The 26,143-nt window shown below is 41.8% G+C and overlaps 2 protein-coding genes across 8 annotated transcripts in view; both read right to left on the reverse strand.

The window, feature by feature from the left end:
- The window catches only part of Spmip6 (sperm microtubule inner protein 6), a 35,535-nt gene extending 23,956 nt beyond the window's left edge, over window positions 1-11,579 (reverse strand). The window contains exon 1 of one of the 2 annotated variants that reach the window (XM_013359042.4): window positions 11,050-11,579. In XM_013359042.4, the coding sequence (XP_013214496.1) occupies window positions 11,050-11,184 (135 nt within the window). In that variant the 5' untranslated portion in view covers window positions 11,185-11,579. The remainder of the gene's footprint in view (window positions 1-11,049) is intronic. The other variant, XM_013359041.4, reaches the window with a different exon arrangement.
- Window positions 11,580-11,730: 151 nt separating this feature from the next.
- Window positions 11,731-26,143, reverse strand: part of Fam219a (family with sequence similarity 219 member A) — a 57,730-nt gene continuing 43,317 nt past the window's right edge. For 2 of the 6 annotated variants that reach the window (XM_078047764.1, XM_005326207.5), the window contains exons 2-6: window positions 19,526-19,625; window positions 16,252-16,354; window positions 15,956-16,036; window positions 15,255-15,309; window positions 11,731-14,711 (exon numbers count right to left, since the gene is read on the reverse strand). In XM_078047764.1, coding sequence (XP_077903890.1) covers window positions 14,553-14,711; window positions 15,255-15,309; window positions 15,956-16,036; window positions 16,252-16,354; window positions 19,526-19,625 — 498 coding nt within the window. In that variant the 3' untranslated portion in view covers window positions 11,731-14,552. The remainder of the gene's footprint in view (window positions 14,712-15,254; window positions 15,310-15,955; window positions 16,037-16,251; window positions 16,355-19,525; window positions 19,626-26,143) is intronic. The other 4 variants (XM_078047765.1, XM_005326210.5, XM_005326208.5 and 1 more) reach the window with 3 other exon arrangements.

Below are 26,143 nucleotides of genomic sequence, written 5' to 3' on the forward strand. Positions count from 1 at the left end.
ATTTTAACCCAGAAAATTATAGTGTTTAATTTATTCTATACACTAATCAGTTACATGTTGCAAATCTCTCAGTCTGTGGCTTCAATCTTTTTCTTTATGGTGCCTTAAGTGAACAGAAGTTCTTAATTTAAACAGTTGAATTTATTAATTTCTTCTTTTATGGTTAGTGCTTTTGGGGACATAAAAAAATCTACCCATACTCTCAGATAATGGAGATTATGTCCTGTATTTTCTTCTAGAAGCTAGACAGTTTTACTTTCCATATTTAATCTGTCAGGACTTGAATCTGGGTTCAGTGAATTATGGCTTAATTTTATTTTTATCCATATGGATAACCAATTTTCCTATTGAGTAGTCTATCTTTCCCCATAGATTTTTTTGGGGTACCAGGGATTGAACTCGGGGGCACTCAATCACTGAGCCACATCCCCAGCCCTATTTTGTATTTTTATTTAGAGACAGGGTCTCACTGAGTTGTTTAGTGCCTTGCTTTTGCTGAGGCTGGCTTTGAATTTGTGATCCTCCTGCCTCAGCTTCTCAAGCTTCTGGGACCCACAGATTTTTAGTGTCATCTCAAGCCTGATATATTTTTTCTATAGCTTTATTTTTAAACATCTTTGTTGTATATTGTTTCCATATATTCATGGGTCTATTTCTGATGTATTCTATCTTTCTAATACTATGCCTTATGAATTTCCATAACTTTGTAATAAACATTAATATCTGCATATGTCCCATTTTTCAGATGCATTTTAGCTATTTTGGAGGGCCCTTTGCTCTACTCTATAAATTTTGGAAACAGCTTATCAAAAATTTCTTATAAAATACTATTGAGTATTTAATAAGATTACATTGAATATTTGTAATAATAACTCTTTTATCCATGAATATATTGTATATCTTCATTTATTTAGTTTTTTTCCCCCAGTGTTGGGGTATTTAAGTATTTTCTAAAGTATTAAATAAAGTTTCATAATATTACTCCTACATTCTTTTTCGTGTGTGTTGGAGAGGATATTGGGTATTGAACCCAGTACTTTACTACTGAGTTACAGATCTAGTACTTTTTATTTTTAAATAGTGTCTCACTAAGTTTCTGGAAGGTCTTGCTCAATTGTTGAGACTGGGCTTCAAATTTGTGCTCTTCCTGCCTCAGACTCCTGAGTTGCTGGGATTACAGGCCTGCACCACAGCAGCAAGCATAGATTTTTTTGTAAATGTATTTTTTTTTTTTGATACAGTTCTCACTATGTTTCCCAGGCTGGTCTCTAATGCTCCAACTCAAGTGATCCTCCTGCCTCAGACTCCTGTGCTGGAAATATAGGTGTACACCACACCCAAATTTATCCATACAGTTTTTTGTTTGTTTTTGGTACTGGGAATTGAACCCAGGGCACTTTACCACTTTACCATATCTCCAGTTCTTTTCATTTTTTGAGACACTGTCCCATTAAAATTGTAGAAGGTGGCCTCCAATTTGCAATCTTCCTTCCTCAGTAATGTAAATTACTAGGATCACAGACGCGTACCACTGCACCTGTCTGGCCATACCTTTGTGAACATATTGTTTGCTTTCTTTCTTTCTTTCTTTTTTTTTTTGCTTGGAATAAATGTATATTTTAAAAATCATGCTTCTTAAACATGTTTGTATAAGAAAATGTGATTGCCTTTTGATCTTATATTCATCCAACTTTCTAAATTTTCTTATTCTAATAATGTGTATATTCTACATGCACAATTATTTAATCTATAAATAATGACAGTTTTATTTCTTCATTTCTTTATATCTTTTTACTTTTCTTTTCTCCATATCCTGGTTAAGATCTCTAGTGTAATGTTGAATAGAGGTAGTGATAGTAAACATCCTTGCCTTGATCCCAATTTTAAAAAGAATTCTTTTAACATTTAACAATAGGAGGGATGATGTTGGCTATATGCTTTAGGTATATATATATATATATATATATATATATATATATATATATATGTATATATATTTATTATATATATTAAAATATCTACCTATCTATCTATATACATATAATATTTTCCCAGTAGTGGGGATTGAACCCAGCAGTGCTCTACCACTGAGCCACATCCCAAACCCTTTTTATTTTTATATTTTACTTTGAGACAGTGTCTGACTAAGTTGCTTAGGGCCTCCCTAAATTGCTGAGACTTACCTCAAACTTGTGATCCTCCTGCCTCAATATCCTGGGTTGCTGGGACTGCAGGCATGTGCCACCACGCTTGGCTCTTTGGTGGATGTCATGTCATTCCTTAACAAGTTTGGGAGTTTACTTCTATTTAAGTTTGCTAAGTTTTTTTTTTTTTAAATCAGGAATGGGTATTGGATTTTAGCAACTGCTATTTCTGCTTTGTTTTGCTTTGTTTCAAATAGCTTTATTGAGGTTGTGGCTCAGAGGGAGAGTGCTTGCCTCACATGCATGAGGCACTGGGTTCAATCCTCAGCACCACATAAAAATAAAATAAAGATATTGTGTCCACCTATAACTAAAAAAAAATGTTTAAAAAAATCCACTCTGTTTAAGTATACAATTCAAATATTCTTAGTGAGTTTGCAGAGTTGACTATCACCAGAACCCAGTTTTAGAATATTTCTACCCTCCCAGTACTCTCTTGCACATTTAATTTTAGTGTATTTTGAAATGATTTTATAGCTTTTCTTCTTGAATTATTAATGTGATAAATCACATTTATTTTTTAATTTTAAACTATCATTGCATTTGTGAAACAAACATATAATTATATATTAATGATTATTATTTTTATATACTCCTGGATACAGTTTGCAAATATTTTGTTGAGATTTTGGCTTTTGTATTTATGCATAATATTATTATTCTGTTCTTTTTTTGTGGGGGGAGGTAGCAGGGATTGAATTCCAGGGCACTGGACCACTAAGCCACATCCCCAGCCCTATTTTGTATTTTAGAGACAGTCTCTCAGTGAGTTGCTTAGTGCCTTGCTTTTGCTGAGGCTGGCTTTGAACTCGTGATCCTCTTGTCTCAGCCTCCTGTGCTGCTGGGATTACAGGAATGGGCCACTGCACCCAGCTCTTATTCTATTTTTTTATTAGTTTTGCTTCAGAATTATACTGGGGGGCTGTAGCTGTAGCTCAGTGGCAGAGTGTTTGCCTAGCACGTGTGAGGCACTGGGTTAGATCCTTAGCACCACATAAAAATAAACAAATACAATAAAGGCATGCTGTCCATTTATAACTACAAAAAAATTAAAATTAGGAAGCATCCTTTTTTCTCCTTTGTCTGGAAGATTGAAATAAACTATTCCTTGAACATTTGGAGGAACATACTGTTTAATTATCTAAACTAGATACTTTTGTTGTTGTTGTTTTGGTAGCAGGGATTGAACCCAGGAGTGCTTAACCACTGAGCAACATCTCCAGTCCTTTTTTTAATTTTTAATTTTGAGGCAGAGTCTTGCTATTTTGCTTAGGGCCTCTCTAAGTTTCTGAAGCTGGCCTCAAACTTGCAATCCTCCTACCTTAGCCTCCTGAGTCATTGGGAGTAAAGGTATGCCCCACTATGCTTTGCTTAGATCCTTGTTTTATTTTTCAGTGTCTTATCCTTCCTTGATTAATCACTCTAGAGATTTATCTATTTTATTATTTATCAAAGAAGCAACTTTTGACTATTGGTCTTGTTGAATCTTTAGTTAACTTTTGTTCTTATTTTTTATTACCTCTATTCTTCTATTTTCTTTTACTTCTGTTTTCCCCCCACTCTTTCTTGTTAAATCTGATGTTCTTGTCCTTCATATTTCATCATTTTCTTTTCTTAGACAAGCATTAGATCTAGAGGTTTTTCTCTCCAACTTCTGTTTCATCCCACAAGTTTTGAGGTACAGTCTTTTTAGTTCTGAGTATTTTTTTTTCTATTTCTGTTTTGATTTCTTAAATGACTCATTATTTGGGGTGATATTTTTGTGTACTTTGTTTTAAAATATATTTTTTGTTGTTTATCTGTAATTCAATTGCATTGAGGATTGAGTTGTTTTATATGCTGTCAATCTTCAAATTCTATTAATGTTTGTTTTATGGATTTGTACTCAGTCGATTTTTAAGTGTACCTTATATGTTTATACATATAGGGTCAGCATTCTATTTATATTCAATAAATGAAGTGTATTAATTATGTTTTCAAGTGTTTTAGATCTTTGCCTTTTTTGGGGGGGGGTTCTGGTTGATCTATCAGTAATTGTGTTGTGTTAAAGTTTAATTGCCCTGATTTGATCAGTAAATATTGTATACATGACTTGAAGCATCACACAGTACCCCATAAATGTCTATACTTATTACATGTTAAACAAAAAATTAAAACAAATAAAGAGAAATGTTAACTATCTTGATTTGATCATTACACACTATAAATATATTCTGAATTACCACACTGTACCCCATAAGTCACTTTCTCCTTTTTGTAATTCTATTAGGTCAATACAAATTTAAGAATTATAATATCTTCCTGGAAAATTGAAACTTGGTTATTTATATAGCCATCCTTCTAAAATTCTCTTATCTGTAATTAGCTTATTAAGCTTTTTGTTATTTTATCTATATAGGCAAGTTTGGACCAGATAAATAGAATTACTATGCATGATATAGCATAAGGATTTTTTTAGGGGTTAGATTTTCCATAATTGTAAACTCTGCAAGACTGTTATCTTTGCATCTATTGTTGAGCCTCAAATTACTGGCTGGCAGTCAGAGGGTTGGACATGAAGTGGGGGAGTGCAAGGACAAGCAGGAGCCCATGAAGACAACCTAAAACCTGCGTATGCTTCCAACATTGATGATATGGATGGCCTTCAGGAGAAGCTGGTGCCCTTTGTCAAGTAGCCATATACACACCTGGCCCAGGAAGAAGTTGGAGGAGGAGAGCCAGTGGGAGCTAAAGGCATTCTGGCCAGATGTTGCCTTATGCCAGTATGGTGGACTACTAAATCAGCAGTATTGTGCACAAGCCCCCACAGTGGTTGGTACCCTACGTTAACTTTCAGAGGGTGAAAATGGCTGCTCTTAGAATAGAATAGACATTATGATTGCTGTATGTATATAGGTGACTCTATAACCAGTGTGATTCTGCAATCTGTACAATTAGAAAAATGAGAAATTATACCCCAATGATTCAAATGCATGAATTGCCAAGATCATTGTAATATCATGAATAGCTAATAAAAATAAATGAATAAATAAATGAAAGAAAATGGCTGCTCTTTTATTCATTTCTTCCAAATAACATTGCAAATTTCTCTTATGATACTCAAGGCCCTAGGTTCTATGCCTAGTACTGCCAAAAAAAAAAAAAAAAAAAAAAAAAAAGAAAAGAAAAAAATCTCCTATGGCCAATTGAAGGGAATTTTGGGAAGTATAGTTCTAGTTCATGAGCAGTACAACACTACATCTTATACCCTTTTTAGGAAAGTTTTTTTTGTTGTTGTTGTTGATGTTTGTTTTGTTTTGTTTGGCATGGGATATTGAACTTAGGGTACTCTACTATTGAGCTAAGTTGCTGAGGCTGGCTTTGAACTCATGGTCCTCCTGCCTCAGTCTACCAGGGCACTGGGATTACAGGCATGGGCCACTGGGGCTGGCTACATACTCTTTTTAGAATATCTTAAAACATCTTGGGGCTGGGGTTATGGCTCAGTGGTAGCGCACTTGCCTTGCATGTGCAAGGCCCTGGGTTCGATCCTCAGCACCACATAAAAAAAAACAAATAAAATAAAAAGTTATAAAATAAAATAAAAAATCTTGACTCTGCCATGCTTCAACTTATATGCTGCTGTTTTCCAATATTTTGGTTTTTTCTTTAAATGTTACAAATTGAAAACCACTATATTTTAAAAATTAATTATTTTTGCTATACTGGGGATTGAACTAAAGGCAGCCTACTATTGAGCTATATCCCCAGCCCTTTTTATTTTTTATTTTAAAAGACAGGGTCTTCTTAAGTTGCTGAGGCTGGCCTTGATCCTTTTGATCCTTCTCCCTCAGCCTCCTGAAGTGTTGGGATTACAAGTATGCACCTTTGAGCCTGGCTTATAATTATTTTCTATAGGTAATGTTTGCTTAAATTCAGCTTTTTTTTTTTTTTTTTGAGAGAGAGAGAGAGAGAGAGAGAGAGAGAGAGAGAGAGAGAGAGAGAGAGAGAGAGGGGGGGAGAGAATTTTTTAATATTTATTTTTTAGTTTTCGGCGGACACAACATCTTTGTTTGTACGTGGTGCTGAGGATCGAACCTGGACCACACACATGCCAGGCGAGCACCCTACCACTTGAGTCACATCCCCAGCCCTTAAATTCAACTTTTTTAAAATCAATTTTTCACCATTCTTTCCTGCATCTCAGACTTGCCTTCCGTATTCATTTTCCTTATTCTCAAAGTATATCTTTTAGAAGTTTCCTTATAATTTATAGATCTGATAGTAAATTTGTGTGTGTGTGTGTGTGTGTGTGTGTGTGTGTGTGTGTGTGAGAGAGAGAGAGAGAGAGAGAGAGAGAGAGAGAGAGAGTGAGTTAGATAGTTAGATATGGGGGTGCTAGGGATTGAATCTGGGGTCTCATGCATGCTAAAAAAGTGCTCTAACAGGGAGCTAATGACCTTCAGTCCAACCTTTCCATTTTTGTTTTCCTGTAAATGTCTTTGTTCTTGAAAGGATGACAATGAAACTTTTTCTTTGCTTGATTTTAAGCTGGTGTTCTATAGTTTCACTGCAAGGCATCTAACTGTGGAATCTCTTTCTTTTCTGGGATTTGTTCCTTTTATTAGCTCTGGAAAATCCTAAGCCTATTTCTTGTTAGATAATGCTTATTCTCTTTTTTTTTCCCCCCTCTCCTCTTCCTTTCTGGGACTCTGATTAGATGAGTGTGGGACCTTCTCATTTAAAATTTTTTTAATTCTAATTTGTTATATATGATAGCAGAATGTATATAGAACACAATTTTTCATATCTATGCTTGTACACAAAGTATATTCATACCATTTGTGTCTTCTTCATATATGTACCTAGGGTAGTGATGTCCATCTCATTTCACCATCTTTTTTTTAACCCCCGAGACCTTCTCATTTTTTCTTTCATATTGCTTAATGTTTTGTTCATATTTTCCATCTCTTTGCCTTTCTGTACTGCATTCTGGGAAATTTCATTCATCCTATCTTTCATTTCACTGAAATGAAAGATAGGATGAATGAAATTTTCAAGGATGTTTAATCTCATCTCTAACCTATCCACTAAGTTTTGGGTTTTACTAAAACAGTTTTCAGTTCTAAAATTTCTACGCATCTGTATATTTATTTGATCAATTTTAAGAATGTTTCCTTGTTGCTTTCTTATTTTGATTTTACTTCAAAAATGAGAAATATTTTGTATTCTTTGTTAATTTCATTATCTGAAAACTTTGGTAGTTAAGTCTGCCATTTGTTGTTACTGCTGATTCTGTAATATGGTGGATTTCTCTTTTCCTTGTGGTACAGAGATTGAGCCTAGGGCCTTGTGCACATTAGGCAAACACTATCACTGAGCTATACCAGCTGTTTGTTTTCCTATATTTCTTATTGTGAGCTTGTGTCTGGCCTTACTCTGAAGGATGCCTGGAAACCTACATTGAGGATGTTTTTTTACCACAGAAGATATAGATTACTCATGTGTGTGTGTGTGTGTGTGTGTGTGTGTGTGTAGGAGGTGGCAAGGAGCAAGAGATATTAACCTTCTTTTTCAGTTGGAAATTAACAGATTTAGTTTTAACATTTAAAACTCCAGATTATAATGCCAATATTGGCATTTGCCCTCAGGGCAATGCTTGTCCTCTGTCTATTTTCTGCATCAAGTATATATTTATTTTGTTGTTAGTATATTTACTATTCACCCCTGTAAGAGTCCAAAACAAAATAAGAATTAGTTCTAATGCAAGACTTAGTTGTTTTGAAGCAGGAGGGGACGTCAGATCATCCACCACACTGCCAGACACAGAAGCCTTTCCTTCATTTTTACTCCCAGGGTAATCTGATTCACTTCTCTCTCTGCACTAAAGCTGTCTGGCCAGTTTACCAATAGTTACTATTTCTGAGAGATCCCTTTCTGTGTCAACAGCATTTCACACTGACCGTTGTCTAATAATTCAGTGTTTATTGGTGTCTTCTTGATTTTTCCTCCTTTCTGGCTATAAATCTCTGTCTTCTTTTATGATTCTTGAATATTGATATTCACCAATGTCCTTGGCCATTTTCTCACTCTTCTTGGGAAAACTCATCCACTCCTATTACTCAGCTACCATTTATATGATGAAAACTTTGAGCTCTCTCTGTAGCCCAGGCCTCTTTCCTTTGCTTCAGGCAAGTATCTAATTACCTACCAGGTATCTTTTCCTGGATCATCTCATGTATTTGTGTCCCAAAATGAATTCCAAGTCCCCAGTCTAATATTCCAAATATTTTGGTAGCACTACCTTTCCTCTAGCTGCCAGAGCCAAAAATCCAGGAGTCATCCTAAACTCTCTAGCTTTATATCAAGGTAATCACTAAGATCTGTCAATCTACTTGTTAAAATTCCTTCTATGGAGAATGAAAATGTAGGCAGGCACTCTAATATTTTGCTTGAGGGAATATAAATTATTACATCCCTTATTTTAGCAATTTGAGGCATATATCAAAAATTTTAAAAATGTGTATGTCCTTTCTTCAAATAGTTTCACATATAGGAATTTATCCTAAGGAAATAGTTGAAGATGTGTACAAAGATATAAGTAGAAGACTGATTATACTGGCAATATTTTATAAATAATCTAAATTTCTGATAAGATTCCTCAAATACATTATGGCACATTTGTACAAAGAATTCTATGTCATCAATAAAATTACATTGTATTTTTTTAATTAAAAAAATTTTTAATGGTTGATAGATCTTTATTTTATTTATTTGTTTATATGTGGTGCTGAGGATCAAACCCAGTGCCTCACACATGTCAGGCAAGTGCGCAACCGCTGAGCTCCAGCCCTAGCCCCTGCAAAGTATTTTTGAAACAGAAAATATCCCTATATTAGGCTATTTGAAAAATGCAAGATTTAAAATATTAGTACAATATGATGCCATTTTTGTAAAAAAATTACCTCCTAAAAGGGCATTTAATAATACATTAATAGTGGTTATTTTGGACAGTGGGATTATGGATCAGGGATTGAACTCAAAGGAGCTCAATCCCTGAGCCACATCCCCAGCCCTTTTTAATTTTTTTTTTTTGAGACAGGGTCTTGTTCAGTTGCTTAGGACCTCAATAAGTTTGCTGAGGCTGGCTTTGAACTTTCATCTTTCTGCTATAGCCTCCTGAGCTGCTGAGATTACAGATGTGCACCACTATACTTGGGGCTGGATCATTTTTCTTATGATTCTGAGTTATTCCCATTTTCTGCATTGAGCATAAATATTTTAAAAAAAATATTTTTTTAGTTGTAGGTGGACATAATACCTTTTATTTTAATTATTTATTTTTATGTGATGCTGAGGATCGGACCCAGGGTCTCGCACATGCTAGCGCTCTACCACTGAGCTACAACTCCAGCCCTGAGCATATATTTATTTTGTTGTTAGATGAAATATATTATTTAAAAATTTTCCAATTAAAAATCACTTTTTAAAAAATTGTTGCAGTTTTTTGTTGTTATCTTTTACCCACATCCTTCTTCTTCCTTTTTGTTTGTAGTACTGTGGATCAAACCCAGGACCTTGTGTGTGCTAGGCTATATCCACCCAGCCTTTATTTATTATTTTTTTGAGACAGTTTTACTAAATTTGAACTGTGATCCTCCCACCTCAGCCTCTAGAGTAGCTGAGGTTATAGATATGTCCCATTATGCCTGGCTCTTCTTTCTTTTCACTTCTCATTGGCCTTCATGTCCTCAGTCCCAATCTGTCTAATTCTGTGACACCGTGGCTGCAGTGGCTTAAATCACAATTCAGCTATGACACTCTCAAACTCAGGAACCTGGAGCCTTTGTCCATGTTCCTCAACATAATCTAAGGGCCCTTTTTGGTCTGCAGCCTATGATCTCTCTCCTTCTGCTCTAACAGCTTCAGTTCCAGGTAGGGCCCTTAGGCTGCCTTTTCTCAAAACTCTTCTGTAGGAAGAGTCACTCAGCAGACTCCAGGACCTGGGAGTGCTCATCCCTTCCTGGAATTCCAGTCAGCACTTGCTCTACATGGCCCACATATAGCAACCTGACTTTGCTTACCTGTTTGCTGAGAGCTCCTTAAAGGCAAGGGCTGGCCCTTCCTTTTTGTATGTATTCCTAGAGCCTACACAAGAAAATACTCAGCAAAGTTTTGTTGAAAGGTACATGTGGCCAGTTCTCTTAGACAGAGGTACAGTTAGACTCCCAGATTTCTTCTCCCTTTGGTGAAAGCTACATAGACCCACTTGGCTGCTCATCTTCAAACACAGACACACACAAAGAGATGGTGATAAACGTGCATTAAGACATGCCTATAGGACATTTTCTGGCCTATCCTACAGGCAACCACTGGCCTTTATACTTTCTGATCACTCTGGTAGAACTTTCAGTTCTTCTATTCTTTCAGCTCTTCACAAGCCTATTTCTTTCTCATCTTTTCATACTCAGCTCAATGTCACCTTGAGAGAAAGAGATCTAGGCTAGGGCTGTAACTCAGTAGTAGAGCACTCAGCACTGTAAAATGGAAAGAAAGAGGTCTTCCATGACCTACCCACTCCTTTCTATTTTCATATCATGTTTATTTCCTTTATAGCATTTCTGACAATTTATAAAACTCTTATTATCTCTCTCTTTCTACCTCCTTTCCTGGTATAGATCCATGAAGGTAAGATCTTACACTTTTTTTTACATACCATTGTACATTTTGTGCCTAGACAAATAAATGACACGTATGCACAAAGCTATAAATAATTACAAACACATAGTGACAGCCACACTTTGCCAGTCATCCAGACACACATGGCCATATACTCTGGCCTACTCCTCCCCAAACCTCCACTTACCCGGGTCACAAACTTGTTGGCCTCCCAGGCCCACAGAGGTGGGTCCTTATAGACCTCCTTGATGGAGGTGGGAGCCCTGTAGGAGTCACTGTAGGTACTGATGGGGGTCTTGGTCTTACGGGAGAAGAGGAACATGGTGAGTTCTTAGGGATGCTGTGGTGGGCTCTACCTATCAAGGACTCCTGGTAGACATCAGTGACCACCCCTCCCACTAGATAGCCCACACCTCCAGCCTGGCAGGTGCCCCTAGCTACTGTGACCCCCTCCTATAGAGGATCTCTTAGCTTTCCTCCCACACAACCTTCCTGCTCCTACTCCACTCTGCTCTTCTCTCCAGGATGGGCACTGCCCATTATGATATCACTTGACCCAGTCCCCTCCCTGGGGAGAGTCTAATTTCCTCCCCACTCTCAGCCCCTTCCTGCCTAGAGCCCCTCAAAAGAGTATAATTTCCAAAAGTTCAGAGAGCCCCTGGAGACCTTTTAGGCTAATCTCTTTTGTTGGACAGAAATAGAGGTTCTGAGGGTTCGTGACTCACCTAGGGTCACACAGCAGGTCAGTGGTACTCCCAGGAACCCACAAGTGGAGGTAGAATGACATGTGCATCCAGAGGGTCAGTTCTTGTCCCTTCCCAGCCCACTTGCCCCTAGCCCACACCCCAGGTAGGGAGCTGAGGCTGGCTTGTTTGATGCTTTTAATATCATTATTTGTGTTACACGATACACAACCAAGGATGATGGTCAATACTGCAATGGAAATGTTAAAAAAAAATATTATACACGGCTCATGTCTTCCACACACCTTCCTGGAAATAAATTAGTGAGCGCGGAGAAACCTGGCTGGGTGAAAGCCACAGCCAAGGGTAGGGGGAGTGTTAAGGCAGTATCTACAAGGGGGCAGGAGGCAGGGGCAAGCTAAGGCCTTGGTTCTTCCCCTTCAACCTCCCAGACAGGGAAGGAGGGAACCATGCACTCTCCTTAGATGTAGAAGCTGCTGGCTGCCAGCTTCCTATCTCTCCCTGCCACATGTACACTGCCTCAGTTGGAAGTCCTTGCCTGCCAGAAAAGTAATATGTCCTTTGGGGAGGGAGCTTTCCTCAGGGCCACAGAGATTGAACAATGGGCCAGAGTCATATAGTAAGTCAGCAGCAAAGGCAGCAGTCTATAAAAGAGGAGGTACCCATGTTCTAGAAAGGTGAGTCAAGGAGCCCAGGGTGGTGGTAGTGGGAGGCCTAGCTCTGGATCCCAGATGACAGGGAGTGGGGATGCTGATCAGGGTGGGAGAAGAGCTTGAGATGGGGGCCAAGTGGGCTTTGTGGGCCTTACAAATCCCTATTCTGTCCTCCCTTTGGCATTTCCTCATTATATAACTAGAGGACATAAGGGTAGATTGGAGGTGAGGAGAGCATAGAGTTGTACCCCAACACTTTGAACCTGGCAGCACCTGGGTGTGATGCAGGGAGAGTTGCTACCCTTCCTAAGCCAGCAGCCTCACTCTTTCCTTTCACCATCTGCCACTTCCAGTTCCCACGTCCCAGGACTGTTGTCCAGAGGGCAGCATGTGAGTGGTATCCATGACAGTGGATACACCAGCATGTGTGGGGTGTCAGATGTCAGAACAAGAGCACAGGGAAAAGTATTCCTTGAACCTTTGGGAAATTTGTGGGGCATAGGTCCAAGCAGTCTGAGGCCATCTGTGCTTTCATTTTTCTTTGCATGTGGGCAGGTCCATATTGCCCAGCCCAAGGGAGAGCCCTATTCACCTCCTTCTCTCGTTTTTCTTTCTTTCTCTCTTTCTTTCTCCCTCCCTCCCTCCTTCTCTCTCTCTCTCTCTCTCTCTCTCTCTCTCTCTCTCTCTCTCTCTCTCTCTCTCTCACTGTCACTCTCTCTCCTTTTTTTTCTTTTTTGGCAGAGCTGAGGATTAAACCCAGGGCCTCACGCCTGCTAGGCAAGCACTCTACCACTGAGCGACATCCCCAGCCCCAACCTCCTTTCTCTTGATCTTCATCCTCAGCTGTCCTGCCCCCAGCCTCCAACCCAGTAATAGCAGCAAAAGCAGCAATATACATTCTGATCCCCAGACATCCCAGTTACACACAAAATAAACACCTCCATGCACATACACAATCTCTCTCTCTCTCTCTCTCTCTCTCACACACACACACACACACACACACACACACACATACACACTTCTTTCCAAACAGATTCACATATACTTCCCCTTTCTGCAGAGACATACTTAGGGAGGCCCCCCTGAGTGCACTCAAAGACACACAGAAATCTCCTCATACTCTTTCACAGAAATTCCTATGAAAAAATTCCTTCAGGTATGAAGGAACCTTAAGAATAATTGCAGCTGCTTTTTATTTTTCATTTGGGGAAAATGAAGCCTAGAGAAAACATGTGGCTTGCTGTAAGACAGTACATGAAGAGAGTGTCAGAACCCAGGCTTTTGATACCCAGGCCAGAATCTCAAGTCAACTGCATGGTTGAGCAGGCTCCCACATTGTAAAAACCCACAGTCACTTCCCCACTGTGGACACTACGTATATGACAGGAACAGAATCCTGGAGAGGCAGGTCCTACATGAGATGCGCGCACACACACATTCTGCCAAGCGCTCCCTACCATGTACATGCAGCTGCTCAGCTGCTATATCCTCCTAAGCTTGCTCCTTGAAGAGTTTTACTGGGAACCAGACTCTCAGACCTTGGGCTGGGGTGGGTTGGGAATGGGGACTGGAGGCCAGCCTTACCCTGCTTCCAACCTGAGACCAGTGTTATTGGTGAAGAGAACAGGGAAGGCAGAGAGATAAATGTATTGGTTAGGGGCATGAGGACAGGTCATACCACACCTGGAGAAAAAGGAAAGGGGTGAATAGGAGGAAGAGGCAAAAGAAGGCAGTGATCTGATGAGGGGGGACAATATCTCCTTGGACAACTTTATCAGACTTCCCATCTAGAGAAGAAGGGAAAACACAACAAGGTACACTGGCTTATAGGAGTCACATAGAGAGGGCTCCCAGGTTCTGGGACCCACCCCCATTGCCTTGGGTCTTTCTTTCTTCCAACCTGTTTGCTGGTCAGTCTGGGTCTGGGGGATTCATGGCTTTGCTGAGGTGGGGTCAAGCCCTGGCTTTGTGATCCCTCTCCCAGCTCATACTGCTGGCCTCCCTGCCTTCCAGGTCTCCCCACCTCCAGACTGTGGCTTTAGAGAGGGGAATAGGGTGCTGGGGGAGGTCCCTCAAGCAACTGAACAAGAAACCCCCACCCCTCTTCAGCCCCTGGGGTAGAGAGAGACCCGGTTTTGGTTTCTCCGGCTCCATGAACACACAGAGGTACACGTCCTACCATAGGAGGAAGCAATGACTGTTACGAGGTTGGCGGCTGTAAGGGGTGTAGGGCCAGGGGCACGAGGACGAGCTAGGGAGGGATCAGCCCCTGCCTGGTCCAACCTGGCCCGTGTTGGCGCTTCCCCTTGCAGCCGCAGCGGCCCCGCCGGCTACTGAATGTGGCAGGCGGTAGAGGATGTGGCCTGGCAGCACATGCAGGTGGGGTTCACGGACTTGGGGGGGATGAGGTCTAGGTCTTCGTCGTCGGGGATCTCATCTAACCGATAGCCATCCTTCAGCAGCTGGATGTTCAAATCTTGGTTGATCTGCTGTAGGCAAAGGGGAGGGAGGTCAGGCTCTGTTCGGTGGGAAGGCCCTGCACCCACTAGGGCAGTCACTCCACTGCAACCACCCAACCCATCCCAGGCCTCTCCAAAAGTTCAGGCACTTCCCTTTATAGGCCCCACCCCAGCTCTGGCCTCACTTCCTTCAGTGCACATTTTCCACACATCTCTACAGATCCCTGCTCACTCCAAAGACTACTGCTCACATCTAGTGGTTCTTCTGTTAGGGTTTTGCCCAATTTCAGGTCTACTTCTATAAGGTGTCCCATATATTTCACACTCCATTCTATTTAAGAGCCCTGCTCCAATAACCCTGGCCCCTAATCATTGGCTTCCTGCAGTTGAAGCTAATGATTCATATGCTATCCTATCTAGCCCCAGCTCCACTCGGAGCTCTGTCCCCACAGGGCTCTGCCCATTGTGCCTATTCCTCTTCTCCAGGTGCTTTGGCTTTGGCCTCACCCTGGGCTGCTTGATAGAGGTGGTCCTGCTCAGATGTGTCTAGGGCGGCAAGGGGTGGGGCCTCACCTCAGCAGAGGAGTAGCCAGATGAGGAGTATCTGGACATGTCAAAGTCATCATCGCTAGCCGTGGAGAAGAGAGGGCAGAGAAAAAATGATTCCAAGAAATTAAATAGAAAACTCCCTGCACCCCCGCTTCCATTGGTCAATACCACACCCAGCCCAATGACAGCAAATGTGAAGTTCTAAATAAAATCTATGCATGCTGTGTAAATTCAGGTTTTAAAATGAAGATTCCCCAGCCCCACCTTTCTAAATAAATTATTTAGAAATAAGTTATTTCTTCCAAACAGAACTGCTACTCCCTTCACTGCATCTCTATCCCCACCTCCTGCCCCCAATAGGCTCAAATCAACCCCACTTGTTGGATCTTCCCAAATTCTAGGTCTAGCCAGATGTTTTCTGAGGAGTAGGGCTCTTCCCTTACAAAGAGTGAAGCATTAAGCATCCATCCTACTTCCCAGATTCAACAACAGGGCCCATCAAAGAGTAGCCAGCTGTTCCAGGATAGCAGAACACTGTGCTGGTCCTCCTTTCCTCTCTCTCTTCCCACCCTCTTTCTTCTAAAAAATTACATTCCCTGAGGAATTCACCCTTGCAGAGCTCCTAATTGAGGAATACACCATTCTAGCAATATAGCAGGTGTGACCTGTATGTGCTCACACAGGTTCATATGGCTTGCCTGGCTGTCCCAAGACCGTGTACACACCTGTCCGTGTCTAGAGCTACCAGTGGCTTCTCATCTGGGCTCTGGTCAAGCGAGGAGTAGCCTTTATTGGGGACGACCAGCCTGGGTGAAAAATTTTGGAGTTGGAATGGAAACTGGAACACAGACCTGGAGGGAACTGGGCTGAGCCTTGTTTCATTCACTCCCTCCCTTCCCTCTTCCCTCCCTCCCTCCCTGCCTTGGACCCCACCCTAGGACAGAGGAAAGAGGAAGAGACTTAGGACCAGCAGAGATATGTGCTAGCTGGCAGGGTCCAGCTGGGGTAGAGAGGTCTCTACCTCGTCCGGGCCATGACATTGTTCTTCTTGGGTTGTTGGTTGACAGGGCTGCCCATGCTGCCATTCTTCAGAGAGCCCTTCCGGGCCAGCTCCCGCTGCTTCTCTGCAAGAGAATATGGGAAGGAAGCTGTGTCCTGCCCCAGGTAAACCTATTTTACCACTTGGGGCAGCCAGGGCCCTGCCTCCATTGTGAAACCCCTTGGTCCTCTATGAACTGAGGTAGGAATCCTAACTCCAGGCTTCTGCTACTCAGTAGAGATGGTACTTGTCCCTGCATAACTTGAGGTAGATAGTAGGAGGCAAAAGGAGAAGGCTGAGCCTTGCCTTGAAGGAGCCACAGCTCCCATATCGGGTAGTCAGTGTGTGCTTGATGCCAAGGAAAAGCTGAAGAGAAAGAGATGATCACAGGAGCAATCAGGGAGGGCTGCCTGTGGGTGACATTATGAGTTGGACAAAGAAGAGCACTCTAGGAAGGAGGGAATCATATACAAAAATGCATTTAGAAGAGAACTTAAGTATGCATCTGGATAGATCTAGAAGGGTGAAGAGGGAGAGAGGTAAGTTTGGGAAAGGAGCCATTTATTGAAAAACTCCTAACATTGGAGTTACTAATCATGTGTCAAGTCTTGTGCCAAGAAGCTAGAGACTCCCTCTGTTTATAAACTCAGAACATGAAGGCCTTGAATGTTACACTGAAGAATTTGGAATTAATGCAGAAAGAAAAAGCCACTGAAGGTTTTAGAGTGGAAGAAACAGAAAAGGGCAGGCAGGGTAGAGGTCATGAGGCTAAGGGAGCCCATTTTGCTATACTGCCTAAGCACTGCTCCTGACTCCTACCAGTCTCTGAGTTCTCTTAGGGTCCAGAGCTTACCAGGCTCATGGGACTGGCCATCAGGTGACCCACTGCTTGGTATATGATAACTGTTACCATTAGTAGCTAGCCGCCTGGGTTCTGGAAAAGCCCGTCTACTCTTTTCTACTCATCTCAAGTAAAGTCTAGATTTAGGAAAACAGCCTGTTTAGTGAAAAAGACACTAGGGAAGTTGTCTCATAAAATAACTGCATGCTCCAGAGTGTAAGAATGGAAGGGTCTTTATAGCTATTTCACTTTATTTATGATGTTGTGGAATGAGCATAGGGGAGCTTTACCACCAAGGTACATTCTTAGCCCTTTAAAAAAATTTTTTTATTTTTTTGGAGACAGGGTCTTACTAAGTTGCTTAGGGCCTCCTAAGTTACTGAGGCTGGCCTTGAACTTGTAATCCTCTTGCCTTAGCCTTTCAAGTTGCCAGGCCTGGCTGTGATTCACTTTAAAATATCCCCTTACCTCCATGTCTCTAAATTTCTCATTTTATATTCTCTGACTTTTTTTTTTTTTTTTTTCACCACTGCTTGTCTGGCTCCTTTAGCTTTTCCCCAGCCTCTTTCAGCAGACAGCATCTGCCATAACCATCCATGCCTCTAGGGGGTGCAATTTGCCTAATAGTTCCTGGTGGTGATTTTCCTTAGTGCAATTGTGAATTTTCATGAGAGGCTTTAGTGGTAATGTAACAGAGAGAAAACAAAACGTTACTTTAAAGAATGCTAAAATTGTTGGAAAGAGTGGAAAAATGCAAACAACAAACTAGCAAAAATCAAACTATGGACTATTATGCAATCATTTAAAATAATAAAATTTCTGCTATATATTGGTGTTCAAAGGGGAAGATTTTTTTTTAATTTTTTATTTTTTTACTGGTTGTTCACAACATTACAAAGCTCTTGACATATCATATTTCATACATTAGATTGAAGTGGGTAAGGGGAAGATTTTTTTATGTGGAGGGGAGGAGAACAACTTTCAGAAAGTGTGTACAATGTGATACCATTTGTGTTAAGATACAAAATAAAACTATACAAATTAAAAAATAAAAAACCCTTAGAATGATTACCTCTTGAGGGGGAGGGAAGAAGGATTACCTCTGGAGAAAAGAAACTGATGGGTGAGAGTAGAGGAGAACTTATTCTCATTAAAATACAACAAATTAAACAATAACAAACAAAAATGGCTGCAATTTTAGTATTATGTCCTAGGAAGATGAATAATTCCACTGAGAAAAATGTTCTCCTGTTCAGGAAATCAGCTCAAGGGGCTCCCTAGATGTGGTCTGGAAGGAGAAAAACAAAGTAAAAGAAAAACAAAACAAAACAAAAATGTAAATTAAAAGAACAGAACTCTGGGGCTGGGGTGTGGCTCAGTGGTAGAGTGTTTGCCTAGCACACATGAAACTCTGGCTTTGATCTCTAGCACAGAAAAAATAATAAATTTATTTCTGAAAAATAAAATAAAGGAGTCTTGGCAGATGTGAGGAAGAAGGTTTGTGAAGGGATGGGAAGAGGCTCTTAGGACTGAGGAAGGGCCCACTATTGGTGAGAAGTTGGAATCTGAGGAGAAAGATGGCTGGGAGGATGGCTGGGATGGCAGAGGAATTTTGAAGAATAGTGATGACTTATATTTGCAAGCTCTTCTCTGTGTGTACTGTGCTGTAATTAGTAAAAGTCTATTATCTACATCAGCCTGAGGTCAGTGAAACTTTGGTCCCTAAAGGGAGAAAGGCCAGTAGTTAGCATAGGGTGAGGCATGAACTGCACCTGCAGGAGCTGTGGGTGGTGATGGGGAGCCAGATGACTTCAAAGGAGTCATTGTATAGTAATCTAACATTGAGTGGACATGAAATAAACCTCCAAGGAAAAGGTGATGAGATATCTGGAAAGGTGGAGATATTTAGGTTACTAAGGAAATAAGGGACTGCTTCTCGAGATGGGAATCAATAAAGTCCTGAGACCTCCAGGTGGGATAAGGTTGTACTGGTGAGAAGGGCTCATCTGCTAGGCTTTGGAACTCACATTCTTTTCTATCCCTCGGACAGAACTGACAGCCCACCTCTAAGTCAGCTTTCTCTTACCTGAATCCAGTGTTTGATGGGATTTCTAAGTCCTGTCCCTGTGGTATCATGCTTTTACCCTTGAAGCTATCTCCTAGAACTCCTGGAGCCTTCTTGGCCTCAGAGATGCCCCCTGGAATTTCAGGATTCTGCAGAGAACTGTAACTGCCTTCTTAGCCTTGCAGGAGATAAGCAACTCAGGCTAGTAATTACAACATGCAAGCCACTATGCTGGCTTACATGTTGTAATCACTAGCCTGAGTTGCTTTATTTGTAGTACCTCACTGTAGACCCAGCCCAGAGGACCTTGTTCGTGTCCCACATCTCCCTCACCCCCAGGACACACTCACCCAGCTTCACTTGGAGCGGGGATGGTTTGTAATTCATGGCTACTGACTCACCCTCCCGGGCGTCACAGTCTCCGTCTGAGATGGAGGCGGCGGCTGGGTCCTGTGAGGAGAAAGCAGAGAGACAAACAGTTGTTAGCAAGTGAGCACAGAGGGGGCTGCTCTTGGCCCTGAAGCAAGCCTTTCCAACTGTCCTCCAGGCTTCTGGGAGTGTTTGCCCTGGGCAGCAGGCTGAACATTAAGAGGCGGAGGGGCAGACTCACCTACCATGGGACAAAAATGTAAACCTGGACAGAAGAGCCAAGGATCTTGGTCCCACTAACACCATTTAATGTATATCTTCAAAGTTCTGTGAGATCCAGGCTCCTCCAGAAAGCCCACCATGATTCTGCTATTTTTTTGCTCCCAGGGATTGAACCCTTGGGTGCTTAACCACTGAATCACTTCTTTAGACCTTTTTACTTTTTACACTGAGACAGTGTCTTGATAAATTGCTGAGGCTGGCCTTAAACTTGCAGTTCTCCTGCCCCAGCCTCCCAAATTGCTGGGATTATAGGTATGTGCCACCATGCCCAGCTCAATACGATTTCCTTAAACCCATAGGACCTCCTCTCCAAACTTTCATACTTGTTGCCCTCAGGCCTTCTTGTGTACTTGCTAGTTCCTGGGGACTTAAGTATGGATCAACATCAGAGATGGTTCTCCCTGAGGTGGGCCTTCTTCTTCCACTTCTCCTAATGCTAAATAGGTCCTTTGCAGAATCTAGAGAACTAACTGGCCAAGCCAAGCCAGATTACAATCCTTAAGCAATTGGACAAAAACAAACAAACAAACAAACAAACAAACAAATCAGTTCTCAGATGGGTCCCAAGGAGTGTCTCCTGAGAGAATCTGAAAGGTTGGCTGTACATAGTAGGCAAGAAGACAAACAATGACAAACTACCAGGTATACAGTTTGTTTTGTGCTGTCCAGAGTGCAAAACACTTGCTGCTATAGATGACAAGGAAGGTAGGAGAGCATGCAATTCTGTGTGTTGTCCAGGATGTGCAACCTTCTCAATCTCCCTTGACAAGTCCTCATAGCCTCTACCCCTGTGGTAGGCCCTGGGCTGACCAGAGTACTTATCTAACCTAGCCACCCCTTCAAAATACCATCCTTTGCTACAAGATTCAGGACCCTGGCCTCCCCTTCCTCAGCCAGTTGGAAGGGACTGGAGTTACCCATATTTTCCCTGAGAAGCTGATGACCAATTCTTGAGATGGATGCTACCATCCCATGCATTTTTACATTTTAACAAGGGACAACAGAATGGAAGCCTAAGGTATAAGGACTGCAGAGGGGATCCAGGGCTGCTGCCTATTCTGCCTTTGAAGATGCAGAAAATAGACAGAAGACAGAATGCTCCAAGATTGGCTCCACCAGGTCAGGCTTAGGGATTTGTGTGGCTGCTGGTGACTCAGTAAGGGAAAGTGTTATGGGTTAGATATCAGGCATTCCCCAAAATCTCATGTGTGAGACAATGCAAGAACATTCAGAGGTGAAAAGATTAGGTTTTGAGAGTCTTAACCTAATCAATGCATTAATCCCCTGATAAGGATTACTGATAAGGTTTACCGTAGGCAGGTAGGGTGTGGCTAGAGGAGGTGGATCATTGGGGGTGTGCCTTTGGGGTATATATTTTGTCTCTGGAGAGAGGAGCTATCTTTTCCCTCTGTTTCCTGGTACAATTCCCTGAGCTGCTTTCCTCTGCCATGCCCCTCCTGCCATGATGTTCTGCCTCACCTTAGGCCCAGAACAATGGAGCCAGCTATCGACAGACTGAGACCTCTGAAACTGTGAACCCCAAATAAATTTCTCTCCTTTGTCAGTTCTTTTGGTCACAGTGATGAAAATAGAAGGTTATATGGCATATAGTAGCTCTGTTCCTTTAAAAATGAGGCAGTAGTCAAAAACACATGCTTGTCACTAGGGATAAAGGAAAAGTCTAGAATGTTTGTGAGGGAAATCCTATCCTTGTTTGTGTTACTCCAGGCCATTCAGAGCATAAGGTCCTGGTTGGACTATGTTGCCAAGGTTGTTTGCAAGTTCCTGAGGGCAGAACTTGGGCCTACCTCCTCTGCTCTGATTCTTATCCCTTACTCATGGTTGAGGGGGAGGTAGACAGGGGGCTTTGTTCTGAAAGGTGGGGTGCTACAGTGCCTGCATCTCAGGCAACTTCCCAGGCTGTGAGCCCTTCCAATCTTTATCCTCCCAGGCTCAGCAGCCTCCCTGGGAGGCTCCTTAGAGATAGCACCTGCCCCTACAGCCTTGGAGAAACAGGTCCCTAGTGACCCTCACATGCCTTTCTTTCTTTCTTTTATATATATATATATATATATTTAGTTGGACAAAATACCTTTATTTTATTTACTTATTAATTTTTATGTGGTGTTGAGGATCGAACTCAGTGCCTCTTACATGGGAGGCACACGCTCCACCACTGAGCTATAGCCCCAGCACCCCCTCACATGCCTTTCTGCAACCACAATGTCTTTTTAGCTGCTACCTGTAGGAGAGGTGGAGACCCAACAGCTGGGTTCTGGTATTCCCCTTGGGCCACAAGAAGGGTCACCTCCAAAGCAGCCAGAGGGAGACCTTTTCGAAGGGTACATCCTATAAGTGTGCTGGTGGGATTCTTCCAGGGAAGTTCTGGTGTATTTCCAAGTTCCTTGGTCACATTCCTCCAGATTTTCTGTAGTATTTGTCACATGCTACTCATACTTCCTCTATTGGGAAATGACTTTCTTCCCTGGCTTTCAGCATACTGTGCTCCCTTGGATCACCTCTTGCCTCTTTAACCACCATTTCTTTGTGCTCCTATTGCTCTTTGTCTCCTCTTCAGGGTCATATCCTCAGCCTTCTCTCTCCTAGATAAAGCCTGATGCCTCCTAGAGTTTGGATTGACATATTTACCCTAGAGACTCCTAAATTTGTGGCCTTCAATCCATGCATCTCCTCCTTAATCCTCTACCCCATTGATCACATGAGAGTGTTAGGTATTGCTGTTCTTTCTCTGAAGTTAATTTTTACTTCCCAGTGCAGATAAGTTACTTAGCATCTTCTTTCAGGTTGGAGGTGTTAGTAATAGCACTGGAGGTGAACTGCACAGGAAGGAAAGGTCCTGGGGTGAGGACTTGGAAACTAGTGAGCAACTTTGGTTAAAGTGACCCACATGTGGCTCCCAATGCCCACTGGGAAGTTCTTGGTGTTATCTGATTCTGAAGAGAACTGACAGCTCCTTTGGGCCATGAGTCAGATGGCAAAGGCCTAAGCTTAGAGGTCCAGCACAAAGCCTAGCATTTAGCTTCTCCTCCATCAGTGTCCATGATAGAGAGCCACATTTAAGTGGTAAGCACAAAGCCCACTACTATGGGCTTCCTGTATACATTCCCTGAGAAACTCAATGCACCAGGTCTATCACATGGAGATATAATCAGGGAGAATAAATGTAAAATATTCATGAATGGAAGTATCAGAGAGGAAATGTCTGGCTCCAAGAATTCATGGAGAATTTAAAATGTCCCCCAAGGACATCCGACAGGCGTTAGCTAGATCCGGGAACTAGAGTGGGGATTAACAAGATTATTAATAAACACTCAGCAGAGACAGACACTGAAATGCATCACTAGCAGCAATCCCTGTTCCTGCAACCATTCAAACAAATTCTCCAAAGACTGCAGAGATGATTAATGGCCTAGGCTTACTATTTCTGGGACAGGATATATAGGCTAATGGCCAGTGCAAAGCCAATATAGCTAGAGAAAGGCAAAAGTGCCAGAATAATCTTTGGTCTGGTCCAATGATTTTCATTAAACTGTGTTCCCTAAATTCTGTGCCTAGGGAGAGACTGAGTATGAGGTGGGGAGCAATAGGGATGGGGGTCTGGCTTTTCTTTAACCTGAAGAGATCCACCTTTATTTTATCTACATATAAACCTTTCGGTAAGATTTTCATTAGTAAAGGGTTCTATTACTTTAAAAAGGTTAACATCTGTTGATTTAATCTATTCTGGTCCTCAAAAATGTTTTGTTATGGAAACCATTAGGGAAAGTAAACAATACAGTAAGACTCTGGGTATCTATCACCAGTTTCAACATCAATTTATTAAATGATTTTTTTTTTTTTTTTGTGGTAGAGGGACTTGAACCCACAGATGCTCTACCACTGAACTACATTCCAAGTCCTTTTTATTTTTTATTTTGAGGCAAGTTCTTGTTAAATTGCTAAGGCTGGCCTCAAGGTTGTGATCCTTCTGTCTTAGCCTCCTGAGTTGCTGGGATTAGAGGTGTGTGTCACTGTGCCCAGTTTAAGAGTAAGGAAACCTGCCCAGCGCAATAGTGCATGCCTATAATTCCAGCAACTCAAGAGGCTGAGGCAGGAGGACTGTGAGTTCAAAGCCAAAGCCATCTTCAGCAATTTAGCAATGCTCTAAATAACTTAGTGAGACCCTGTCTCGAAATAAAATATAAAAAGGGCTAAGAATGTGGCTCAGTGGTTATGTACCCCTGGGTACAATCCCTGGTACCAAAAAAAAGTAAGAAAATCTGCCAAGGTGTGGTGGTACACACCTGTAATCTAAGGTACTTGGGAGTCTGAGACAGGAGGCTCACAAGTTTTAGACTAGTTTGGGCAATTAAGTGAGACCCTCTCTCAAAAAGGGTTGGGGATGTGGCTCAGTGGTTGAGTGATTGCCCACCATGCATGAGGCTCTGAGTTCAATTCCAGTACTACAATAATATCAACAAATAAATACATAAGGACACATGGACCCAGAGTGGAAATCTTACCCAAGGTCACTGATAAGTTACCCAAGGTCACTTTTAGCTGGGTGCGGTGGCAAATGCCTATGGTGCCACACGCCTATGACTCAGTGGCTAGGGAGGCTGAAGCAAGAGGATTGTGAGTTCAAAGCTAGCCTCAGCCTTGGGGAGGCACTAAGCAACTCAGTGAGGCCCTGTCTCTAAATCAAATACAAACTAGGACTGGGGATGTGGCTCAGTGGTTGAATGCCCCTGAGTTCAATCCTGGGTACCCAAAACAAACAAAAAAGAGCTAATGACTTTCAAAGCATGCAAAGGAGGACCATAAAGAAAGAGACACTGGGGCTGGATGTCATGGCTCACACCTGTAATCCGAGTCACCTGGGAGTCTGAGGCAGAATGGTCCACAAGTTTGAAGCCAGTTTCAGCAACTTAGTAAGATCCTGTCTCAAAATAAAAAATAAAAAAGGCTGGGGATGTAGCTTGGTGGTAAAGACGCTGGGACTTGGAGGTAAAGAAGGCTCTCTGGGAGGTCCTCCATGTAGGTCTGAGCATCAGCTTCCACCATGTTAACCTCCACCCCTGCCTCCCAATTCCAGGGCTGTACTAGCTCATGAATGGCCACAAGCTGGCTGGTCTTGCTTATTGGAGCTTGGGGGTCATGCAGTAAATACAAAGGTAGGCTGAGACCCAAGAGACCTACAGATGAACAGGATAGAATTGAGTAGGGAAAAAGGCAAAACAAGGAGAAAAAACAGAGTGGAACTTTCAAGGGCCAGAGGTCTTAAGAAGGAAGGCCCTGGAGAAGTAACAGAAGGGACTGCTTTCCTGAATGAACAGCACATCTTTACAATCAATCTATCCTGCTAGGACTCTGGGTGGCAAAAAATAAGACTTGTGGGGTTTTATAATTCCTAATGCATGTCTTCAAAATTAATGAGCTCATCTGATTCTCACAAGTATACAGCAGACATTGTGATTGCCTCCCCAGTATTCAAATTATGTCTCCTGCACTGGGCAAAGTCATATGGCTTGGGTGACTTTGCCCCAAACATCCCCTTTTGGGGCATGTTTGCTGAAAGGAAGACAATTCACATAATCTCCTTGTCACACAGACTGAAGGATGATTGTAATGGTTCAAAGCACAGACTCTGGCACCAGGTTAAAATCCCAGCTCCTCCATTTGCTAGTTATGTAATTGGGTCTTCAGTTTCCTCTAAAAATGAAATAATATTAATTCTTATGTCAAAGATTCCTGCAAGGATAAAATGAGTTAATAAATGTTTAATATAGTACACAATAGTCCTTAATATAGTACACAATGAACACTGTATTTGCAGCAGCTATAAAGTTGTTATTTGTATAGGTCTAATAATGCCTACACAATCATGGACAGTACATGTTGGGACTGACTGGATCACAGTGGCACCCCCAGCACCACATAGGTTGAGGCCTGGCTTACATGTGGAGGTACCTGTGTAAAATGTTGTTTCTCCACAGGGTGAAGAAGGGCCTGACCTAGGGGGCATCCTGTTTTCTTTCTTTCCTTACTCTGTCATAGTACATTTCCTTCAATTATCTAACAATGTTAATCCTGAGTCTCCTAAAGACAAATAGAAAGTAAGCCCATCCTTAAGGAGCTCCCAATAATTATTGATAAAGTTAACATGAGCCATAAAAAGTGTAAGGAATAGGACAAAGGGTGGATGGTCAGAGGAGATGCTTGAATTTATCTCAAAACATCAACTCATCAGTGTAAGAGGAAGAAAAAGAACATTTAGAGAATATGTGCAAAGGCTCAGAAGCTTGAAACTTGCAACT

This window comes from Ictidomys tridecemlineatus, chromosome 4 (assembly GCF_052094955.1).
Source record: "Ictidomys tridecemlineatus isolate mIctTri1 chromosome 4, mIctTri1.hap1, whole genome shotgun sequence".
NCBI lineage: Eukaryota > Metazoa > Chordata > Mammalia > Rodentia > Sciuridae > Ictidomys > Ictidomys tridecemlineatus.